Source organism: Porites lutea, chromosome 14, assembly GCF_958299795.1.
Source record: "Porites lutea chromosome 14, jaPorLute2.1, whole genome shotgun sequence".
Lineage (NCBI taxonomy): Eukaryota > Metazoa > Cnidaria > Anthozoa > Scleractinia > Poritidae > Porites > Porites lutea.
In genome coordinates, this window is record NC_133214.1 from 15,176,865 (window position 1) to 15,191,907 (window position 15,043).

Here is a 15,043-nt window from a genome sequence, read left to right on the forward strand (position 1 = left end):
ACTAAAGGACCAGCAAGTTTTAAGTTAAGGGCGTGTATGGGAGGTAAGAAGTCCCCTAAAATTCACCACGACCACAGTGGTGATAAAGAGCCCCTGGAAAGAAACACGAAGTAAAAGATTCTGGGAAACTGCCCACCTACCCCTCCCCCAACTCAAAATTTTCAACTAAACGAGAAGTTAGTATTAAAGATGAGCTGGGGGAGGGGTTGGTGGGCAGTCTCCTAGACTGCCCACCTACCCCTCCCCCAAACCAATTTTTCTAAAAGTGGGAAGTTAGTGCTAAGAATAAGTAGCTGCTCAGTGGAGGTAAAGGACATGCATTGGAAGTAGAATGTCAGTGACCTGAAGATTTGGGCCACTTACAGGCAGCGGTCTTACTACTATTCACGCAACAAGCCGACATTTAGTACCTTTCTGCAACTGCTTTGGCCCTGTCTTCAATTTCATCCTTCTCAAAGTGATCAGCTTCCACAAACTCAGCTGCCTGAAGCAAGATTTCGTTTACTCTGTCCTCATGCGAGGTGATGTCTGCTTCAAGTAACTGCTGCTTTTTTATAAGATTATTGGCACTCTTTACATCCTTACCAAAATCCTTCAAATATACAAATACTCTCTCAATTAGAATACAATTTGCTACAAATGCTGTACAAGGTGCTCTAACTTTTGAGTGTGTGAATGAAATTATAACGTGAAAGCTACTGAACAGTACTTTCTTGGGTTCTTTTTATTATGTTGTACAAGGTGGTTCTACCTGAATCTGTGGATGAACTCTTATGATGGGACCATTAAAATGAATAGTACTGAGCAGTACTTTCCAGCCTGTGGTACTTTTTATCATGCTGTACAAGCTGGTTCTAACTTTTGAGTCTGCGGATGAAATCCTAAAGTGTGACCATTTAAATGAAAGCTACTGAGCAGTACGTTCCTGTGGTACTACTTATTATGATGTACAAAGTGGTTCCAACTTTTGAGTCAACGGATGAAATCCTATGGTGTGACCATTCAAATGAAAGCTACTGAGCAGTACTTTCCTGTGGTACTGTTTATTATGCTGTGCAACTTTTGAACTTTTGAGTCTGTGGATGAAATCATTAAGTGTGACAATTCAAATTAAAGCTACTGAGCAGTACTTTCCTGTGGTACTGTTTATTATGCTGTGCAACTTTTGAACTTTTGAGTCTGTGGATGAAATCATTAAGTGCGACAATTCAAATGAAAGCTACTGAGCAGTACTTTCCTGTGGTACTGTTTATTATGATGTACAACTTTTGAACTTTTGAGTCTGTGGATGAAATCATTAAGTGTGACCATTCAAATGAAAGCTACTGAGCAGTACTTTCCTGTGGTACTGTTTATTATGCTGTACGTGGTGGTTCTAACTTTTGAGTCTATGGATGAAATCCTAAAGCGTGACCATTCAAATGAAAGCTACTGAGCAGTACTTTCCTGTGGTACTGTTTATTATGCTGTACGTGGTGGTTCTAACTTTTGAGTCTATGGATGAAATCCTAAAGTGTGACCATTCAAGTGAAAGCTACTGAGCAGTACTTTCCTGGGGTACTGTTTATTATGCTGTACAAGGTGGTTCTAACGTCAGAGTCTGTGAATGTAATCTTAAGGTGTGACCATTCAAATGAAAAATACTTAGCAGCACTTTGAGTAAAACGTTCATAATGCTGCAGAGTGTGGTTTTAACTTACTACTAAGATCAGTAAACCGACTAACAATATTACTTAACAAGGTTATCCAACGGTGATTACTGCCAAAAGTTGAGTTCACTTTTCAACTGTTATAGTAAATGGTCATTTTTTTCCCAAATTCTCCAATAATGGACGTTGATGTACACTAACCTTAGAGGCCAAACTGTTTTCATTCTCTGTTATCCATGACTCCAAATCACCGACATTCTTTTCAAATGTTTGCCGTTGAATAGCTTCTTTGAGCCGCTGACCTTTGTTTGAGGACATATCAGCCAGAAACTTCCACAGCTCGTTCAAATCCTTAAGCTTCGCTTCTACGGTTTCACGTGATCGAGGCGTGGAGTTAACAAGCGCCTGCCCTGTGCTAAGCACGTTGTCAAGTTGCCCCTTGTTCGCGGTTAATTCGGCTTCAAATGTTTGGTGTTTCTGTTGCTTCTGTACAAGGTTGGACGTCTCTCTGTATGAAGCTTCAGACGCTGTTTGTAGTTTCTCGTTCATCCATGACTCAATCTGTTTTGTTTGAGAAAGAAAGTGGATTTCAAAACGGATAACAATTCGCCAGAGTCGAAACGACAAGGAAACTGGGTCTTGTTACTTTCGCAAAGGCTTATGGTACTGTTACAAGGGACAGGAGAAAAAATCGGCCAATAGCTGACCGGCGCATCCCCAATAGCGATCCCAGAGACAATTGCGGGACGCATTTTGGCTCCAGTTCTAACTACCACACCAACTCGCTATCTTTCCCGCTCTCATCTCTTTGCGCCGGCCCGACATTAAGAACACCTGGAACAGGCTACCCTCTTTTCTGCGAGGGGGCGAAGGAGACGTCCACGTTTATCGAATAACTTATTACTCACCTCCTCAGCGTCTCTCAAAAACTGAAACAGCTTCCTCGATTCCCCTAAATCTCCAACCTTGGCCGTGGCCAGCTTTTTCAGTCGTTCCCAATTTTCCAGCACCTCCTTGCACCGTTCACTTATGACATCCGAATCCACGTGTTCCTGCTGTATCAACTGGTCAGAGGACTGCTGTAAGGCCTTGATCTTTTCCTCGTAAGCCGTGAGCGATTTTTCAAAGTTGAGTTGATTTTTCAGCAGCGTTTCAACCGTGTCGAGGCTGTCGCTAGATTCTTCTGCTTGTAGAAATGCCTCTTTCGCCGCTATCCACGCGTCTGCTTGATCTGCGTCGCGCAAAAAGAGCTAGAAGAAAATGTTAAAGGTGTATCCGGTGTAAGAGACCAGCCTGAAAACTTATGGCCAGGAAAGGAGGTTTACCGAAAAAGGCTGCATACGGAGAGGTTATACAAGGGAATTCAGCCTCATAAATTTTGGTTGGACTACCCATAATACCATACGTTGATAGAGAAGTGGTTGTAACATGTATATGATCTCTCCAAGGGCTAAGTACTATGCAAGAATGCAAGGTAGAACCAAACCACCATTGCCCTGCTGAAAAGCTTTCGGACAACGAACCCCCTATCATGTCACAAGCAACAACCCTCTTAATACGATTATGCATGGTCCATACTCTACTTCCTTGCTAACATAAACTAAGATCTACGTAGATATCGACCAGCAATTGGCCACTGTGAACTTGCCCTAAGCTTTGCTCGTTGTCGTGCCGAATTGAATTATGGGACTGTTTTGGGCGACGAGTTTTGACCAAGTTTTCCGCTACTTTGTAATAGGAAATTACAATGACCCTCTTGACGAAGTTCAGTCATTTCCATATTTAAGAACCTTACGTAGGAGACCACGTTGAATACATGCGCCGTAAAATAACCAATTAATGCTCCGCATTAAGTCCAGCCTTTTCCCTTTTCGACTACGGACATTGGAATACATTAAACTTTGCTGCAGATATTTAAGCAGCTATTAAGCGCGGAGTATCTAAAGCTAAATTTTAACACATACTTTTATCCTGCATTATAGAACATTTTTTTAGTTTAATACATGTTATTCTTACATTAACAGCCATACTATTTTTAGCTAAATGGTACAGTCTTATAAAAGGATCCCTCTGTAAACCTCTTATTTAGTGAAGTTGGCTTCCTCATTAAAGATTCAGAAACTCATTAATAATCCACAAAGAAAAAACAAATTAAATTAATGTTTAAAGAGTTTCTTTATATCTGATAAGACACGGTTAAACTTTACGTCAATTTTTTAGACCAAAATAAACCCAAATCTAAATATTAATGCAAGAATGAGTTGATCATATCACAGATTTTGAAGCCGCTCAAAAACACTCACAGTCGTGTATTAACAGGTATACAAACTCGAGTTAATACTGACTCCTCGTTTTTTAAACACTACCTATCAAAACAGTCCCATAGTGCATTTCGACACAACACTGACCCAGTCCCACAGTACATTTCGATACAACACCGACCCAGTCCCATAGTGCATTTCGACACAACACTGACCCAGTCCCACGCGCAACCAGAAAATGGCTGATGTTTTCTTAGGGTCTTTCCTTGCCTGTATATGATAGATGCGCAATGCGTGCATACACCAATCTTACCTGTAGTTCATAAGACTGTGACAACTCAACCTGCTTTTCTTTCCAAGACTCCATCAGTTCGTCTTTCACCAGTGTCATCTCCTCACAATTCTCTTGAATCTCTTCGGCAGCGAAGTGGCCCTGATCCACTAAACTCAGGCCGAATGCGTGCGCACTGGTGAACGAATCCATGCGCGCTTCAATAACGCCCTTTAAAAACAAACAAAATTAAAGTCGACACAGTTTTGCCAAATTCACTCAGTAGAGACCTTTACATTCGAGGACGAGGAAGACTGCGAGAACGAGATTTAACTTTTACGATTTTTGGCGTATTCTCAAAAAGTCGACACCCCAAAAGCTTTATCGTACTTTTTTTTTTTACCAAAAACGTTAGCACGGTTATCTTTATTGAAGGAAATTAAGCCATTTCCCGAGCAAAAAATCATAAAACTTCTAACAGCTGATAACTTGTTTCCATCACAATCGCATTCTCACCAAAACCCATAGTAGATTGACGACGGTTTTCGCGTTTTCCCGCCAAAATGACTCTGGTTCACGCGTACACTCTACTTTGTAACAAAATCTCTTTTTCTTAGTCGTCTTTGTCTTAGAATGTTATGCTCTCTATTAGGAATTGGCACCCTGATAGACCACTTTTACCAATCATGGGAAGAAGCGTTGCGAGACGAACAACAGAGTGCCATAACCATTAGTACGACAGGAAAGAGATGACCACAATAGAACAACATGAATGAACGCATTTGCACATTGGGTACCTTTCTTTCCATGTGTAGTTCAAGCAATGCCTCGGCTTCTCTGACGTTTTTTGCGGGCTCCCCGGATGAAATACGCATTGCCAAGTCTGTCATCCAGGCCATTAGGTCACGGTAGTCCATTAAAAAGATCTGAAGGAGCCGATTAGCTTCCAATTTACCTTTTCTGAAAAACGAACAGAAAAAACATGTTATAGTGAATGATGCGGGAATGAACGGAAATATGCTAACATTGCTATATAAACTACAGAAATGCCTATAGTACGGGATTTCTTCCAGAGGCTTCATAATTTAATGCAGGGGTGAAAGGCTAATTCCCCAATAAAATAACTCACTGCAACAGCTCAATCCGCAAAATCTTGATTAATTTATCACTAACACTGATTGAAACTGTGATGTTTTTGCGTTCGACGTTAGGAGAACGCAACACATAATCTTGGGATTCCTGTGGTACTCAGTTGGGATTCCTGTGGTACTCAAGGGTGACCTTAATTCATTTTGAAATAATGTTTAACGACACAAAAGCTAATCTGGAGCTACGAAAACTCGAACGCACTCATTAATCTATGAATACTACTAGTTTATTGATATTTTTCGATGGGTTCCTTTCGATGTGAATTTTCTGACAATTTTGTTGCGCGAGACGTTGCTTACAGTAACACTCTCTAAAACGGAGGAGCTGCAGTAATTATTGAGAAATACGAATATGATCCTACTTCCTTCTACACTTGCTTTCGTGAAACGAAAGAGTTGAAAGACAAGTTAAGTTCAGGATGGTCTTGCAACTTGTGCTGCAACAAAGTTCTGAAAAAAATTAAGGAAAAAATGCCTCGGCGCGTGTTTCAGCGACTTACGCACAATACTATATAGCATCATTACCTTTCATCAAACAAGTCATTCAGCCTCTCCCAGTTTTCAATGATTTCTGCCTGCTTAGATTGAATGGCCGGTACCATGAGAGCCTGGGTTCGAGCCAGACGACGAGCCTCACTTTCAAGCGCTTCCATTTTCCCTTCAATGACACTTAAGTCTCGCTCCAGGTCATCGTGTTTTCTCAAAAGCGCCTCGACACCAGAAAGATCACGGCCAAAATCCTCGCTGGAAAATGCAACAGCCTAGAAAAGAAAGTACGGGGCTTAAGCAAAGGCATTTTTGAGCGATGCACGTCAAACGGAAGTGAGTCCTTTTTTGTTTTTAATATGCCTTGACGGTACCAAATTTGTATTCCTAAGTATCTTTTCTCTCATAGAGACGATTTGCCCGAAAATTTGGTCAAAATCACGCCCCAAGATTGCAAAATTCCACTTCCGGTTGATGTGCGTCGATCAAAAACGTCTTTGCTGTAACTCCCTGGTAACGTGGTTACAACCTTGTTCCCAGGGTTCTGTCCTACTTGTTCCTAAGATGCGAAAAAGCGGAGCTCCGCAAAGTCGAGTAGAAAAGAAGACTGGGATTGACATTGATGTGATTACAGTTCACTATATTGAAAGGGGAAAGATTATAAAGGATTGTTGCTCCTGCATATATCTAGTTGTCATAAACCTGGTTTAAACAAAATCAAAGTAAGGAAATGAACTTCTTTCTGGCTAGCTGCTACAATGGATGATAATTCCCTTGACTACAAGACTATCCCTTAGCAAAATTGAACACTGAAAGTGCATATATACACCTAATTCAACAAAGGTTGCTTGGCAATTGGTCAGTGGGCGTTTGGGCATACGCAATGATTTGCTTGCGTGACCAGCAAACAATAGCTTCCCAAATGCCCAAAGTAACCTTTATTGAATCAGGTAGACTCTTTTTGTGCCTACGGAACTGTAAGTAGCCTTCTACTTGGACCTTCGAAAATCTTAGTGACGGCTTCGCCACGAAACCTTGGCCAGATTATGAAGATTTTATTTGTCAATGTAAGTTTTAAACCTGTGGAAAATCCATGATGGCACCTTTCAAATGAAAACTGTTTCATAGTACAGTAGTAACTTTTATTTCTAGCGATTTTACGAAAAGGAATTTGAACTTGACCACTTCTAGGAGACAAAGGAGATTTTCTTTTCCGCGTAAAACAAAAGAATAGAGACATGGGGGCAAGCTAGTGTAAACGTCGCCGGAAGGGTATATAGCTGATTCAATGAAGGTTGCTTTGGGTATCGGTAATTGGCAATTATTATTCATTCAAAATATTTCTCCGTTTCTGATTGGCTAAAAGCACACGCATAATTCACCATAACCAGCTACTGTTGACCAAATTTGGAAGAATTTTGCGATTAATCAACCGATGACGTCAAAAGTGCAGCACAGTTGCAGGTTTGTGCACCGTTAACAGACAAGACCTGGGGACGAGGTTGAGTTGTTTTGGTTGTGAAGAGAAAAATGGCCGAGAAGTCGGCGGAACATTTTATTCGTTTCACGACGAACTATTGTCTAAAAACATAGCAAGAAGACAACTCGACCGACAACATCAGCTATTTGGAGTATATTTGCAGACCTGAACGGCCCTTTATCTTCTAACCATGCACTATCGAGGTGAACTTAACATCGACGAAGGTAAGCATGTTTTAGCTTGATTTTCAACTAGAAATGATTTTGAATGAATAATAAAGCAATTAATGAATTCAGCTTTCGCAGGATATAAAGAATTATGCAGATCTCGGATGGTGTTATCCACCTTCCTCAATCTGCACAATTCTTCATATCCTGCTCAGCCTCATTCATTAATTGCTAATTAGGCATTGAGCATTTGGGCTTACAGAACTCACTGCAATGATTTGCTTGATTGACCACCCAACAAAAGCTTCCCAGTGCGCAGTTGCCCAATGCCCAAAGCAACCTTCACTAAATCAGCTATATGTACTAAGTACAAAGAGGTAGCGATACAAATACCTTTTCGTTGATTAAATCTGAAACGTCTTTACAATCCCTGTCAAAGGCATGCATCTCATTAGCCTCTGCTAACTGCTGACGTCGTTCACTAGCTCGGTCCTGGAGACGATTCCACCGCTCGGTCAGCGCCTGCTGGCGATGGGTGATATCCGCTGATCCAGCATGGCCTTGGCATACGAGTTTTTGAGCCAGTTCATCGATCGCCTCTACCCTTGCAGCCTCTACTGCCAAGTCCTTATCGAATGCCTTCATTTTCTTTTGTAAGCGCACACAGTGTTCAAAGTCTCGCCCTGTGTCTTCTGAAGATACCACTGCTTCCTGAAAATATGGGTTAGAGAACATTCATAAAAGCGACAGCGAACTACAATACAAAGCTGCCACTTTCTAGTATAACTTAAAAATAAATTTGCTTACCCATCGACGACGGTAACGTAAGAGTAAAAATAAAGAAATATAAAAAAAAGAAAAGAATTCTGCACATAAGCACAATTTATTGTGCAATTCTTTACCATCCTCTGAACGACAACGGCGTGGAATTTTCGGTTCAATTTAGGTTTCTGGGAAACTGCCCACCTACCCCTCCCCTAAGCCAACATTATCACTTACTTCTCACTTAGGGCAAAACGTTGGCTAAAGGGAGGGGTAGGTGGGCAGTTTCCCAGAGACCTAAATTGATCCCAATTTTCTCATTTTTCTTGTTTGAATCCCTTAATTTTGACCCCAACTGAGGCCCAGAGGACTGAAATTTTTTTTTAAGACAGGGCCACTCCTTATCTCAGGGACTGGATGACGCCCCTCCCCCCCCCTCCCTTGTCTCGATCCGCCACTGGTTGTTGACAGTGACTGACGTTTCCACAACCAGTGGGGAACTCAAAATCAGAGTCACTGAGTCTTTTTGTTTTGTATAGTCTCAAAAACTAGCAAAAGTGTTTATGAAGTTCACAAAATAAGGGGCACCTAAGTGTTTTAGCATTGATAAAATGCGAAATACGAGTTTATTGAAAGGATCTGTGCATTCTTTTAATAAAGAGAGGCTCAGTGAATCTTTTTCTCGAAAAAACTAGCGGTAAAAACTCAGCCGTGTTTCTAGATCAGATTCTAAAACGCTATTTCTCTGTCTTCTGCCTTTTTCTCGAGAGCTATTTAAAAGTTTTCCAATAACACAAAACTCGCAAATAAGCAGGTTTAATTATGCCTCTTACCTTTTCACTGATACAAGAATCTGCAATATCAACCTCTTGATTGAATTTTTGATGGTCCCTCGCCTCTTCTAATCTCTTGCCCTTATTGGCTGACGCTTCAAGCAGCTCTTCCCAATGAAGATACAATGCCTCGATGCGACGCTCCACTTCCTCGGCTGCAAAGTGCCCGGATGTAATAAGCTCTTCACCAGTCTCTCGTACCGCGTCTATAGCCTCCTCGTGCGCGGTCAGCTCGGCTTCAAAAGCCTGGTGTTTCTGAAGTTTGCTCTCTAAGTTCGCTGGGTCTTTGTAACTTTCATCACTAGCCGTTTGGAGCTTTTCAGTTATCCAGGATTCCGCCTAGGAAGAAACGATACGTGGCGCAAGCTTTACAACAACGCTAAACCAAAGTTAACCTAAGTTACAATTCGCCCCTGTAGAACTGTATCCCGCAATTGTTTGTGGGGTCGTTAGTGCAGATGCGCCGGTCAGCTATTGGCTATTTTTTTAACCTGTCCGTAGTAACAGTCCCAGAGGTCTTTGCGAAAGTTAACTCGCCCCAGATTTCTTCTCGGTTCTAAAGTGGCGAATAGGCAATTTTTTTTTTCTCGCAACTTGACTCGAAATTTTGTTAACAGCCCCTGTTCTGAACATGACTAACAACATTGCCGTTTAAGTAAGCGTTTCACGAAGGAAAATCAAGAACGTTAATGTGACTAAACGGTTAAAATCGAGCCAATGCGGCCAGCGGCTTCACTCTACCAAGCACGTGTTCTGCAGGGGCAACTCCCTAAGGTTACAGGGCTTTTAGTTTTGCTTTCGTCGTGGGTCATTGCGGATCCGTTGGATGTTTTTTTTCCGCGAATCTTCGCGGATTCCTTTTGCCTCATCCTCCCATCTCCCATCTGTCCGTAAAGGTAAGTATCTATTCAGGTAAGGATTTTTCCACTGGATCAATTTCCAGTGTGACGGTGCCTATTAGTGGCCGCTGCAGGGGTGGTTCCTGCTTGCGCGGTTGCTATGGATAACCATTCCTAATTAGTGCAATTACTGTACATTGGTAAGATATTACATTACAAACAGCGAATGACACCATAAGCTCTGAAGTACTTTTCTTAGCTTTTGCAAATTTCCCAGTCCCTTTTGACCGTGGTTGCAATAATAATAATAATAATAGTAATAATAACGAATATTTATACAGGATAGCCCTTCAGTGCAAGAGCACTGTTATCAAAGGGGTCCTGTCATAAAAACATAATATAAGGATAAAAACTAAAATAAGATAAGAATGACTACGCAACTAACTAACTAACTACACTATACAAAAAATGATCTAAAGACTCCCTAAATAGTATCCTACAGCTAATTTGCTTGATTTTTAAAGGTAAAGAATTAAAAGCTGAAGCGCCTAAAAAGTAAAAACTTTTCCGAGCAAAGTCAAGTTTCACTTTCGGCAAAGCAATGGTGGTCCCGCTGTTCCTCGTATTAAAATCGTGGATTAAAAGATTAAAATAATCTAAGGATCACACACATCCCGCACATCTCTCGAATAAGCCATTTTCGAGTTAAAAAGACTCTCACTTTCAAAACAAGGCTAAGAGCATGAAAATGAGTTTTACTTGCATAAGACTAAAAATCATTTTCATATCAATGGCTTTACAATTAGCCTCACTTTGAAACAGAGGCTTGGGACAATTCGGAAATGGCCTATTAGGGATGTCCTCGCAGGAACTGGAATGAAACACAGATTCACTGCCCTCACCTCGACAACGTCTTGGTAAAACTGCGCAATCTTCTTTGACTCTTCCAGTTTGTTTCTCCTCTTTCCTAACTCTTCTTTCAATTTGTTTCTTCGGTCACACACAGCTTTCACTCGCACCTTTATCATGTCAGATTCGTTATGACCATTCTCAACCAATGTGTCACCAAATTCGCAGAGATTGGTGACTTTTTCATCTTGCGAGGCTGTTAGCCTCTCGGTATTTTCGTGCTTCCTGAGTAAGGAATCAACCTCGTCAACACTGTCGCCGAGCTCTGCCCCGGCAAGCACCACCTGAAATTGGGGAAATGAGATCTGATGAGTGAACAATAAACATTAGAGAGATTAAGATTCACGTTTACCGCAAACGGCAAACGCCAGACTCAAGTTGAGAATTTCTCAGAATAGAAAATAAGCAGATAACAACAGTCCCGAACGATTCCAGTGGTTACAACCGGCATAAAACTACTTATTTTTGTGTAGAAGCAATAAAGATTAAACGGAAAATAAGGGAAAAACCTGGTCACGTGGTACAAATTCACGTCTGCCGTTTGACGTAAACGTGAATCTTAATCTCTCTAATAACAATATCATCCAGTAGACCTTTTTACCAATACGGCGGCCATATTGAATTAATTCGATTTAAGGAGTATTATGGGATGCCCAGGGGGGCATGAGCAGATTTCTTTTGTATTTTCGAGCGCTTTCCGGGACTTTTTTTCTTAAAGAGTTCTTAGAATAAGATTGTAATGGGAAAAAAGATCCTTGTGCCGTGTTTGGATGTAATAATGACCGCCTTTTTCCCGAGAAATATACAGTGAAAGACCATATTTCTAATACTAAACTAGAAAAAGGCGATCATTATTACATCCAAACACGGCACAAGGATCTTTTTTTCCATTACAATCTTATTCTAAGAAATCTTTGAGAAAAAATGTCCCGAAAAGCGTTCGAAAATACAAACGAAATGTGCTCATGCCCCCTGGGCATCCTATAATACTCCTTAAATCGAATTAATATAATATGGCCGCCGTATCGGTAAAAAGGTCAATAACAATTGCACTGTGGGTCTGTTTTAGGGGACGAATTTTGATCCAGTTTTCTTTGTAACATCGTATTAGCCAACAGCAGAGGCGATAGCGTTCGCCAAACAGACTAATAAAGCCATTCAACACAACACTAACAACATTACCTTCAAAATGGCCGGTACCTTTATTTAGGCAAACGCACAGAAAATTTTCCTCAAAACAAGTCGGTGATCGTTTCACGTTTGATAATAAGAGAGTATTCGGTTTGATGACGACAAGTCAACAAGGAAGCACCGTTAATTTGGGTAACCGAAATAACGAGTATTTTGTAGCAAGGATTCAGGAACCATAAATGCAAAGAAAACTTTGTTAAGTTTTAAAGCCATGGTAGCAATCTAAAGAGACCTACTGCACAGTAACGGAGCTTTCGCGTGGGCGAAGCGCGCGCAACGGAGCACCATGGGTAAGAAAATCTGGTTATCTACGCATCCAAGAAATTTTGTTTCTGACCAAATCTTCAGTACGTAAATCTACGTTATGATTAATTGACAGCTGTCAAAAGACGGAATCCACTGACCAGTGTTACATGACTGTATCACGGGTTCAAGTGTACAACTCATTGAGGTGACATACTTTTTAAAAGTCCCGCGCTGACCAGTTAGGGTATTAAAGTGATCGCAAGCTCAGAAAACATTCAGATAGACATTTCTTAAAAGTTCCATCGAGAGCTTCTCTTTTGGCCTTGGTTAAATCTATTTAGTATATGCTAAAACTGTGAATAGCGTTTTTCGCGCGCTCTCATTGGCGACTCAAACTCCGGATATCCGGTTCTGTTCACTGAGGTGATCCAGCTCCTCCGAGCTTCGCGGCTTGGTATATATATATTCTCCACTAGCCACCTCCACTTCGGTGAATAATTGTTATATGTTACCTCTTGTGTGCTGGTGAAGGTATCAATCTGTTTAGCGTCTCTGAGAAAAACGTGCAGGTCATAAGCTTGGTCCAGTTCTGTCTTGTGGTCTTCCCATGTTGCGTACAAACTTTCACGCTCTGTAAGAAGTAGCTCCAACTTCTCTGCGATCTGAAAAGATGACGATACCATTTTAATACCTTTAAACTATTTCGGTAGTCTATTATAAAATATGAGCACAACGAAGTAAACTTAAAGAGCTTTAAACAAGTGGATGGTTGTGGTTACCTCATCAGCTGCAAAGTGTCCATTATCGATCATCCTTTCACCCGTCTCCATGACCTTGTTAAAGCCCTCCTCTCTAGCGTCCATTTCAGAGCGGTATTCATCAATCCGCCGTAAGAGCGTTTCAGCATCTGTGACGTCATGAACTGGCTCTCCAGATGAGATGGTACGACTCATGTCAATACACCACGACACTAAGTCCCGGATCTGATCGCACAAAGAAAAAATAACAAAATGGGGCTTTTCAGATAAACCTACAGAAAGGTCGTTTACGCAACATATAATGTATTTAAACTCCATTTTGAAAGGGTGTTTTTTGTGTTAACAGATTTTGACCAATTATAAGAGTTTCAAACAACAGCCAAGAAAACTTTACAATTTTACATGTTCCCCACATAGGACTTCTTTTTTTACTCAGACTGAGAAGAGATTTTGTTATATAGAAGTTGATTGGAAAAGCAAGGATGAATATATATACTGCTTTATAAAGTTTTCTTAACTTTTGCTGTTTAAGCCAATCAGAAGTATAGTACAGACAATTCCAACATGTTCATAGCCTTTGTTGCTTTCCTTCTTATCCGGACCGTTACTTAGCGATTTTTTTAGCAGATGACTTTCCTGGACCCTTGTACATTGGGCAAGTAAGCTTTAAGAGTTTCTTGCTTCGGAAGAAAATCCACTCGTCCCGGACTACCGGACCGACTACCGGTCGGGACTTTTGCGAGCCCTGAATACAACTGTACAATGGCCTAGTAGGAACTTTAGACGCTCAACCTTTAAAAAAGTTAGTCAAATTCTCATCACCCAACTTGTTGGCCTTTAGTAAACTCACAGACTACACGTTATCAATAAAAATTGATGTAACTAACCTCGCCATTAAGTTTGTGAAAGTCATTGGAGTCCTGAAGCTTACATTTCTTCCTGGTCGTTTTACGATCAAGTTCATTCCACAAACCCAAGACAAACTCTTCGTGCTTTTTGATTGATTCAGCAGTGTGACCTAATTAAAGAAATACGGTCAAATGAAAAACTAGAGGTTATAAATTGTAAGTTAAATGCAACAAGCAGATGCTGAGCAGTAAAACATCACCCGAGAAACGATGAACTGGCAAGGGCATTTTGCTAATTACAAATCCTTTAATCAGGTCAATTAATAGTTGTGGGATAAAGGATTAAAAGGGAGTCCTAAAGCCACAACTTCTTTGTGATTTAGGTCATAATTGGCCAGTTTACCGTCGTATGAAAATAAATCGAAACTGTTAGCGCGCCACAATATGCGATACTTAGCGCAATTGAAATGATGCAAAAGGTGTGTTACGATTTTCAATTAAGTTATAATGATATCGCTGGCCATTTTTGTTAAAAATCATCCCGACACAAAAATCGAGATTGCAGCGCCTATATAGCGACAGGACACCCAAGGAATCCGTGATTAGTGTGCTGCTTGCCTGGGGGCTCGTAGTAATTGTAATCATGCTAGTTTTGATGAATCAGATTGTATGTGGAAAACAATAACAAGTATAGGAAAATAAAGCATGTTCATAGCTTCACCTTGGTAGGCGACCTGTAACTTGGCTGACTGAGCGCTAAGTGTTTCAACCTGTTTCTGTACAACTACCAAGTCTCTCTCGTGCCCCTCATGTTTCCTCTGAAGGCCCTGGACACTAGCCATATCTCGTCCCAGATCCTCCATGGAAAGCGACGCATCCTTCTCTTGGAGGCGAGCGATTAACTCATTCAGGTCTCTGTTGAAACCATGGATTTCTGCCGCGCTGGCCAGTCGCTTGGTGCGGATCTTGATCTGATCTTGCAACTGAGCCCACATTGATCTACAATTATATCGATGAACGTAGAGGGGTTACAAAAGCACTACGTGCCAGCACGCAATTCAATTGGCAATTAAACTGGCCTTGTTGAAGAATATCCGGTTAACGACGTGAACTTCGCTTGTTGTCTTCAGAGGATAGAAGATTTGTTACTCAAAAATTTTACTTTCAGGTACTAAGAAAACGTCCTCCATACGAA

The 15,043-nt window shown here is 41.0% G+C and overlaps 1 protein-coding gene across 1 annotated transcript in view; it reads right to left on the minus strand.

Moving 5' to 3' along the window:
• LOC140925184 (spectrin beta chain, non-erythrocytic 5-like) overlaps positions 1-15,043 on the minus strand; it is a 63,945-nt gene that overhangs the window by 9,312 nt on the left and 39,590 nt on the right. Inside the window, exons 45-57 of the mRNA XM_073375148.1 lie at positions 14,570-14,847; positions 13,888-14,018; positions 13,022-13,225; positions 12,755-12,904; positions 10,799-11,089; positions 9,058-9,396; positions 7,856-8,173; positions 5,855-6,090; positions 4,979-5,141; positions 4,224-4,412; positions 2,558-2,899; positions 1,851-2,210; positions 411-592 (exon numbers count right to left, since the gene is read on the minus strand). Of these exons, the coding sequence (XP_073231249.1) occupies positions 411-592; positions 1,851-2,210; positions 2,558-2,899; positions 4,224-4,412; positions 4,979-5,141; positions 5,855-6,090; positions 7,856-8,173; positions 9,058-9,396; positions 10,799-11,089; positions 12,755-12,904; positions 13,022-13,225; positions 13,888-14,018; positions 14,570-14,847 (3,183 nt within the window). The remainder of the gene's footprint in view (positions 1-410; positions 593-1,850; positions 2,211-2,557; positions 2,900-4,223; positions 4,413-4,978; positions 5,142-5,854; positions 6,091-7,855; positions 8,174-9,057; positions 9,397-10,798; positions 11,090-12,754; positions 12,905-13,021; positions 13,226-13,887; positions 14,019-14,569; positions 14,848-15,043) is intronic.